General features: G+C 34.6%; 1 protein-coding gene across 1 annotated transcript; it reads left to right on the forward strand.

Annotated features, from left to right (window-relative positions):
• Window positions 1–8033: 8033 nt before the first annotated feature.
• On the forward strand, window positions 8034–8969 carry LOC110543101 (olfactory receptor 6C74-like). The gene has a single exon (XM_021629536.2). It carries the CDS (start codon window positions 8034–8036, stop codon window positions 8967–8969), a length of 936 nt encoding a protein of 311 aa, XP_021485211.1.
• Window positions 8970–9462: the final 493 nt, after the last annotated feature.

Raw genomic sequence — 9462 nt, forward strand, 5'->3', positions numbered from 1 at the left:
AGCATTTCTTTAAGTGTTTCTCTGCCATTTGATATTCCTCTATTGAGAATTCTCTGTTTCACTCTGTACTCCATTTTTTAATTGGATTACTTGATTTGTTGCTTTTTAACTTCTTGAGTTCTTTATATATTCTGGATATTAGCCCTCTGTTAGATATAGGGTTGGAGAAGATCCTTTCCCAGTCTGTAGGCTTTTGTTTTGTTCTGATGACAGTGTCCGTTGCTTTACAGAAGCTTTTGAATTTCATGAGGTCCCGTTAATTGATTGTTGATTTTAGCACCTGTGTTGTTGGTGTTCTATTGAGAAAGTTGTCTCCTGTGCCATGAGTTCAAGGCTCTTCCCCACTTTTTCTTCTAATAGGTTTAGTGTGTTCAGTTTTATGTTGAGGTCTTTGATCCACCTAGACTTCAGTTTTGTTCAGGGTTATTAGTATGAATCTATTTTCATTTTTCTACATGTAGACATCCAGTTAGACCAGCATCATTTGTTGAAGATGTTATCTTTTTCCATTTTATGGTTATGCTTACTTATGAGTACATATTACCCATACAATATAGGATAAACATACTAAAATTTATATAGCTGAAGAAGCTAAACAAAAAGGAGGACTCTAGGGGGATGCTTACATGTCATTCAGAAGGACAAACAGGATATACATTGATCCAGCATTCTGTTTCTATGCCAGTACCATTAGTTACTATTGGTCTATAGTACTGCTTGAGATCTGGAGTGGAGATACCTCCAGACGATCTGTTATTGTACAGGAGTGTTTTAGCAATTCTGGGGTTTTTTGTTTGTTTGTTTTTCCATACGAAATTGAGAATTGTTCTTTCAAGGTCTGAATAGAATTGCATTGAATCTGTAAATTGTTTTTGATATGAAGGCCAATTTCACTGTGTTAATCCTACCAATCCCTGAGTATGGGAGATCTTTCCATCTTCTGATCGCTTTAATTTTTTTCTTCAGAGACTGGAAGTTTTTTCATACAGGTGTTTCACATGCTTGGTTAGAGTCACACCAAGGTACTTTATGGTACTTTATGTTCTTTGTGGCTATTTTATATGGTGTGGTTTCCCTAATTTTTTTCTCAGCCCTTTTTTCTTTTGTATACAGAAGACTAATGATTTTTTTTTTTTTTTTTTTTAGTTAATTTTGTATCCAGCCACTTTGCTGAAGGCATTTATTAGTTGAAGTCATTCTCTGGTATACTTTTTGGGCTCACTCATGTATGCTATCTTATCATCTATGAATAGTGATACTTTGATTTCTTCCTTTCCAATGTGCTAAACCTAGGTTTCTGATTATCTGAAATTTAATTAAAAAACAACAATGTAAGTAGACAAAGTTGTTTCATTTTTAAAATAATCTGTTCAAATTAAGTATTTCTATAAAGCTACTCTGTTGTTAAAATGTAAACATTTTGTCTACATTCCACTTGTGAAAACCTCTCCACTTCTTAATAGAAATTCTGACCTTTAAGAAAAAGAAGTATTTAACCTCATATGCCATTGACTGCATAACTTTTCTAATATTCTTCAGCAATGAAGATATTTTTTAAAAAAAAATCTGCAAAAGGATCAGATTTATTATGTGTATTTGTGAGTTAGAAGAGTTTGTCCTGGAGTGAAACATAATAGACATGACCCTCTGACATAACAGACAGAGACAGAAATACTAGTGGATCTACAATTAATAACTTTCAGCAACATTATAACCAAATGCCTTTGAGGACCATTAGGTACTAGAAGATAGAGAAATCTATGTATAATATCAGCCATCATATGAACCAAAATAAAAGACTGAAGAAACAGTTATTGCTTGCTGAGCAATTATTTGAAATTATCCTTCCAAATACTATTTATGTTTCAGGGTTTTTTGTTTGTTTGTTTGTTTGCCTATTTTGTCTTGTTTTGCTTTTTTTGCTATTTTGGGTCATTTTTGTTTTCATATGAATATTGAAATATTTCTTTTCATGTTTAGAATTGCTTTGGAAATTTGATGGGGATTGCACTGAATTTCTATAGTATATTCTTGGTAAAATAAGCATTTTTACAACATTAATCCCCGCAATCCTTAAGCATAAGTATTCTTTCCATATTCTGGTATTTTTTCAGCTTTTTTCCCTCAATATATTAAAGTTGTTATTACACAAGTCTTTTACTTCTTTGGTAAGATTTTTTCCAAGTTATTTTTGAGGCTATTAATAATGGGATTGTTTTCCTGATTTTCCATGTTTGTCATTGGCATATAGGAAGGCTACTGTTTTGGTATGCCAAGTTTATGTCTTGCTATATCACTGAACATGTTTATCAAGTTTGAGAGACTTTTGTTTCTTGTATCCTAAATTTTCCAGAACTTACATCATGAATGGATATTGGATTTTTATCAAAAACCTTTTCTGCATCTGATAATGTGCAGCTGATAATGTGGTTTTCATTCTTGAATCTATTTGTATGATATTTTAAATTTACTATTTCATGAATGTTGAATTACCCTTTCATCTCTAGATTAAAGGCAGTTTGATCTTGGCAAATGAGCATCAAATGTGTTCTTTTTACATAAGAGTCTTTTTGTTACTTTTTATTATTTTTTAAAATGATTCATGTCATATGTTTTGATCATATTCTTTTCCTGCAAAACCAAAAACTCTTTTATATAATAGAAACAAAACATAAAGAAATCAAGAGGGCAATCTCCTTCACAAAAATCTTTTAAGTACCTTGGGATAAATTAAGTACCTTGGGATAAATCTAATCAATAAAGTGAAAGCCTATACAAGACAATGCAGCCAGTCCTGTGAGAACTGATAGACTAGGTCAGATGGAAAGGGGGAGGTCTTCCCCTATCAGTGAACTGGAGGAGGGGCATAGGAAGAGAAGAGGAATGGAGGGTAGGATTAGGAGGAGACAAGAGAGGGGGCCACAGCTGGGACATAAACTGAATAAATTGTAATAAATGATAATAATAACAAAAAGATTTTTAAAACTTTATAACAATGAAGAAAGAAATTAAAGATGAAGCCAGAACAGAAGGAGAGTCCCCATATACTTGGATTTGTAGGTTTAATGTATAAATTGTATTCTATAGATTGAATACATTGTCCTTTAAAACAAATTGTAGTTATGGGAAAGAAAACCACAGTCTTAAAATTCGGATCTAAGTATAGAAGTTACAGACAGCCAAAACCAATATTGATCAATGAAAGCACTGCTGGGTGTCACGGTTACTAACAATAGTTTATACCACAGAGATTTAAAAGTACAAACACCACACAACAGAAAAAATATACACATGGATTAATGGACTAGAATAAAGCACCCAGAGCAGAAAAGACCAAAGCAAATGACATATTTTGGGCAATACAGGACTGTTGCATCCATGAACTCACAGAAGCTATCGGTATCTGCGCAACACCTGCACAAACTCAAGACAATCAACATTATAGCTTAGGCGATAGGTTCAGAGCCCTCTGCCTTTAGCTGAGGGGCTATTGACAGCTGACAGCTTAGAATAGAGAAACAGTCAGGTTTCTTTGAAGGTGTGGACCTTAGTAGGCTGACCACACTTCAGGGGATAGTCCCACACTTGTGAATATATGGGCATCACAAATTGAAAGTTTTCTGAAAAGGAGAAAAATTAGAGATGGCGGGGGTGGATATGGGGGGAGTTAGGAGGAGAAGTGGGAATAAATACTATCAAAATGCATATAATTATATATAAAATTAAAAGATTTTGTAAAAATACATTAAAATGAAATTGACAGTGAATGCTATAATAAAATTCAATACTTTTAAACTAATTTAAAAAGTGAGATGTCTGCATACATGATCTCCCCTCAAAATTCAAGGATCTCTGATGGAAAGAAGATGAAAAGGTTGTAAGAGCCAAAAGTGATGGGTGATTCCAAAGAAACAGTGCCTTCAACAACATCAAGACTAACAGAGACTGTGACAGGAATATCACAGACTCAAGCCAGACAGGGTTAGGAGGGAATAAGAAGGGAAAGACTTTGTTTCCTTTTTATGTGCCTCTATTTTTATTTTGTTTGTTTCCTCTTTTTGTGCATCAAATAACTGTGTAATTATAGATTTAAGATCAATTTCCTATGTTTCAGCTGCAATAGAATATCCATTGATCTTTGGAGATTCTGGTGAAGCCATGATGTTCTGTTTTTTGTTGCCTGTATTCTTATTTCTTATGCTGGCCTCTAGCCATGCATGTCTGTAGCCTTGACTGATGGAAGGAGATAGAAAGACCTGAAGAGGACAGAAACTTCACAAGGAGACCAATAGAGTCAAAAAGTCTGGGCTCAGGGGGTCCTGCAGAGACTGATGAATCAATCAAGGACCATGCCTAGAGAGGACCTAGACCCCCTGCTCAGATGTAGCCCATGGGCAGCTCAGTCTTCATGTGAGTTTCCTAGTAAGGGGAACAGGGGCTTTCTCTGACATGAACAGTGGCATGACAGACATGACAGTGGCAGGCTCTTGGATCACCTCTCCTGGGTGAGGTAGCCTAAGTTGGCCACAGAGAAAGAGGATCCAGACAGTCCTGATGAGACCTGATAGGACAGGGTTAAATACATGGGAAGGAAGACCTCCCTTATCAGTGGACTAGGGGAAGGGTATAGGGGAAGAAGAGGGAGAAAGGGTAGGATTGGGAGGAGATGAGGGAGAGGGCCAAAGCAAAGATAAAAACTGAATAAATTGTAATAAATGATAATAATAATAATAACCTCTAAACAAACAAACAAAAACCTTAAGGGATTACAAATGCTGGAGTGGTGGTGGAGAAAGGGGAACCCTCCTCCACTGCTGGAGGGAATATACACTTGTGCATTCACTTTGGAAATCAATCTGGTGCTTGCTCAGAAAATTAGTAATAGTGCTATCTCAAGATCCAGCTATTCCTCTCTTGGGCATATCTCTGGAAGATGCTCAACCATACAACAAGGATATTTGCTCAACTATGTTCACAACAGCATTATTCATAATAGTCAGAATCTGGAAACAACCTAGATGTCCCGCAAATTAAGAATAGATACAGAAATTGTGGTACATTTACACAATTTGAACTCATCTGCATAATAGAGTTCTTAAAAAATAAAATATTTCTTTCTTGATTTTTTACAACTTGTTCTTACATTTAACTTCAGAGTAAATCTTTTCTGTAGTTTAAATTATGTCTACAAAATTTCAGATTGTTTTCTTGAAAGATTTTATTTACTGATTTTCATTCTGTAAGTTACATTCTGAAAATTTATTTAGGTGGTGTTTTCTCTCCATGCTGTTAGTATTGAATGCTGAGTTTGCTTGGAGACTAAAAGAATACAATAAAATGGACTCCCACAAGACAGCTTTCTTTTCAAGAGATGCTAATATTCTCATATGTAGGGGTAATAATTATCTTCTTTTCAAATATTTTTAAATGGATAATTAAGTAGCATATAAATTCTCAGAGGTTTTGAGAATCTAAAGTATTATGAAGAAAATTGAAATGTCATTATAAGTTTCAAAATCCATTTGTCATCAGCATAACAATATTCCCTATAGATACTAAGACTCTTAATTAACTTTCTTATATTGCTTGTAGAGTTAATGATGAAAATGGTCAATTACTGTACTTTCCTCAAAAGATCCCCAAGGTCTTATATGGGGTCTGAGCAAAAATGTTCGTTCATTATTAAAGAACATGATAATTTCTTGTTTTAAGGAAACAAAGTCTTGTTTATCGAAGATGGAATGAGGTAGTAATTACAATTCTTGAGTTACAACAAAACGAGAACACAGTATTGTTTGGGAATATATCGATCATTCCATTTGTAGGAAAAACAGAGCAATGTATTTAAAGTGTTACACTGTGTATTTTTATTAAAGAGGGGAAATATGACTATTTTTAAAATGAGCTGGGGTTTAATCTGAACAAGTTCTCCATTAAAACTGATGAGGCAAATTGGAAGATATGGGTTAGGAACATACACATTTAGGAGACATTTTTTTATATTGCTTTTTAGGTCAAAAATGAAGTTCTACGTCAAAAATAAAGTTCTACAATGTATCTGTAAACAAAACCTCTGCGAAACTCAAAAAAAGTAAGTATTTTCAGTATTTGTCAAGTTGTATACGAAGAGGCTCTATAGAAAACAGTTCTGTCTTGAATATGGATTATACCAACTAAATTTAGCATTAGAGACATTCTGATAACATCCATGTAATTCTTTGCTAAGCTTTTCATGTCTATGTCTCAAAGTGAGTTATTCTTGTTCACTTTAGAAGCTTTACACAAACTTTACTGGTATGCATTGCTTTACATTTCAGAATTAGAAAGTAAAATAGTTAAAATCAGAGGTAGTACTGAATGTAAATTATTTATTACAACAACAAAGCTACTCAAGTTGAACAAGATAATAATTAAGAAGAAATGTTTTAAATTTAATATAAAATGTTTACTTGCTGATTAAAATAAGTTTAAATCAAAAACTCATGAGGTAGTTTTTCCTGATGGACTAGTTCTATTTGATAGTACCAAAGAACTTCAAAATAACAAATACCTCTAAAACTAATCATTTTAAATTATTTCAAATTTCATTTTCATTAATTTAGCCCCTTAAAATATACAGTATCTCTGGATGTGGTGGTGCATGCCTTAAAATCCAGCACTCAGGAGGCAGATCACCCTGGACTATGTCAGGTATTTCTAAATCGCTCCTGAACTAAATCTTATCTAAGAGCACATCCATGTGGGCTTTAAAAATCCTGAATTACACTGATCTCACCTCCACTGAGAAGTATCCAAAGGTACTAAATGTTTCTCTCACTTTCTGTTTCTTAGATACTTCTACAATTATTTAACTTTTATAAGACTTAATGGGATACTTGTTCTGTTTCTACTGAATAAAACAATATTAATCTTGCTTTTATCTGGTTACAATTAAAGATACTATGTCTTAAAAAAAAAATACCACTATGGGACATACAGTGAGTTCCTTCCTGGCCAGCCTGGGAAACATAGTGAAATTCTGTCTCAAACTTTCCTGTCAAGTCCCAGGGAGTGATGCAGAAGAGAAGGTGGAAAGAGTGTAAGATCTGGAGGAGACTGATGTTTCCAAGAAAACAGTGCCTTCAAGATACAGCAAGACTAATGCACACACTCGAAGACACTGTGGAAGCAAAACGCTTGTGTGGGTCAGGAGAGTGGAGACAGCTCTAAGAGAGGAAGTGGAAATGAGGCCCCATTCCTAACCAAGAAACTACTGGCAGCTGATAGCCCCTGGCCAAGGGAAAACCAGTTTTCTACAGTGCAGTCAGTCCTACTGGATATATCAACCACAACAGGGCAGGCCTTATGCCCAGGAGCGGTTAGCCAACACAAAACAAACGTCAGCCTTTCCCGAGGGCTTGCTCTTCCATTTTGTTTTGTTTCCGTATTTTTTATCTGTTGTTCTTGTTTGTTTGCTTTGTTTTGTTTTGGTGTTTTGGTGGAGGTTATTTATTTTTTTGAGAGAGAGAGAGAGAGGAAAAAAGACAGAACATGAGCATAAAGTTGGGGGGTAGGAAAGTGGAGAGGATCTGGAGGAGTTTAAGGAGAGGAAAACCTGATCAAAATATATTTATATTAACATTCAGAAAATGCTTCGTTTGTAGAAACAAAGGAGGTTATCTCAATAAACTGTGTATTACTCAAATGAGCCTAAAATAATTTTTGGTATTTGGTAGGATTGGGAATTCTATTTTCAAAATGTGGAAAAAATGATAAATGTGCAAAGATTTATCACTGAAAATAACACAGTTTTTTCCAATTGTAAAAACATCTGAAAATAATTGGAAATAAAGTGTCTATGAAATGGATTAGATAAGTGCTGTTATGCTCATAGTTCTGACCAATGACCAAATGTCAATACTTAGAAGGAAACAAAAATTTCTCCATTTTCATTGCATTGTAGGATTCTCTATACCACCTCCAAATCTCTACAAAAGAGAACCTACCAATTACTATTTTCCATCAGGCTACAAAGATCTAGAAGACATTTAGACATGAGAAATCATTCTTTGGTGACAACTCTCATTCTTTTGGGATTGACAGAAGATACAAAGTGGCAAATTGTAATCTTCCTTTTCCTGTTCATAACATATGTGCTGAGCATCACTGGAAATCTTACCATTGTCCTTCTCACTCTGTTGGATTCCCACCTCAAAACACCCATGTATTTCTTCCTTCAAAAGTTTTCCATTTTAGAAATCTCGCTGACGTCTACCTGCATCCCTAGGTTTTTGGTCAGTATAGTGACCATGGATAAAACTATTTCTGTGGAGGCTTGCTTCACCCAATTATTTGCTGCCCTTATATTTGGGATAGCACAGTTTTTCTTGCTGGCTGTCATGTCCTATGACCGCTATGTGGCCATTTGTAAACCTCTTCACTATACAACCATCATGAACACCAAAGTCTGTATATGGCTGTTTGGCACCTGCTGTTTAATTGCCGTATTGGCGATCTGTCCTGGAGTTATTGTAAGTCTAAATTTGGAATTCTGTGATACTGTGATTGAACACTTTATTTGTGACTACTCTCCCATCTTGAAGCTTTCCTGCAATGATACAAGACCCATCCAACTAGTCAATTTGATTTTTGCCATCATTATTCTCCTGCTTACTTTGGCACTAGTAATGTTCTCTTATGGGAAAATCATCAGTACAATTCTAAGGTTCCCTTCTGCTGAGCAGAAAAAGAAGGCTTTCTCCACCTGTTCCTCTCATATGATTGTCGTCTCCATCTCTTATGGCAGCTGCATTTTTATGTATATCAAACCTTCTGCCGAGGAGAGGATATCTTTAAACAAGGGGATTGCCATACTCACTCTTGCACTTGCCCCTGTACTAAACCCTTTTATATATACCCTAAGAAATAAGCAAGTCAAAGATGCCCTGAAGGACAGCATTAAAAAATGTAGCGCAGCTACTTCAAAATAGTAAGTTTGGCTTGACCAAAGCATGTTAGTAAGATTATTAAATATTATAAGCCATATCAGCTACTGTTTTAACATATCTATATTTTGTTTCTGCACTGTGATGGTTACTAAAGATGCCCATACTTGACTTTAAGTCTTCATCAAGATTTTTATATTTTAGTGATGGTATCTATGTTCATGTTTTCTCCTATGTGTTGTTGGAATCACTTTATTCTTTTAATTTAATGGTATGAGCTGTTTCATTACCAAATATCCCACTATGAATTCCCTATGGAAACGTCATATATCTATGATTTTCTAGCAAGTACGTGGTTAAAGAAAATATTATATGTGAACTGTTTTAACAAAAACTTATGACAGTCTATAGATCTCTAGGAACACACTGCTGTATTTTATTAAAATATATTGAATTTCTCGAAACAAATTCTTCTTTCATCCTCGCTTCCTTTTTTCTTTCATATTTTTATCTCTTTTTAAAATATTGACTGTTAGTT

This window comes from Meriones unguiculatus, chromosome 7 (genome assembly GCF_030254825.1).
Source record: "Meriones unguiculatus strain TT.TT164.6M chromosome 7, Bangor_MerUng_6.1, whole genome shotgun sequence".
NCBI lineage: Eukaryota > Metazoa > Chordata > Mammalia > Rodentia > Muridae > Meriones > Meriones unguiculatus.

Excerpts from the sequence above, each read along its gene's own strand:
- LOC110543101 (XM_021629536.2), top strand. The coding sequence starts at position 8,034 with ATGAGAAATCATTCTTTGGTGACAACTCTCATTCTTTTGGGATTGACA.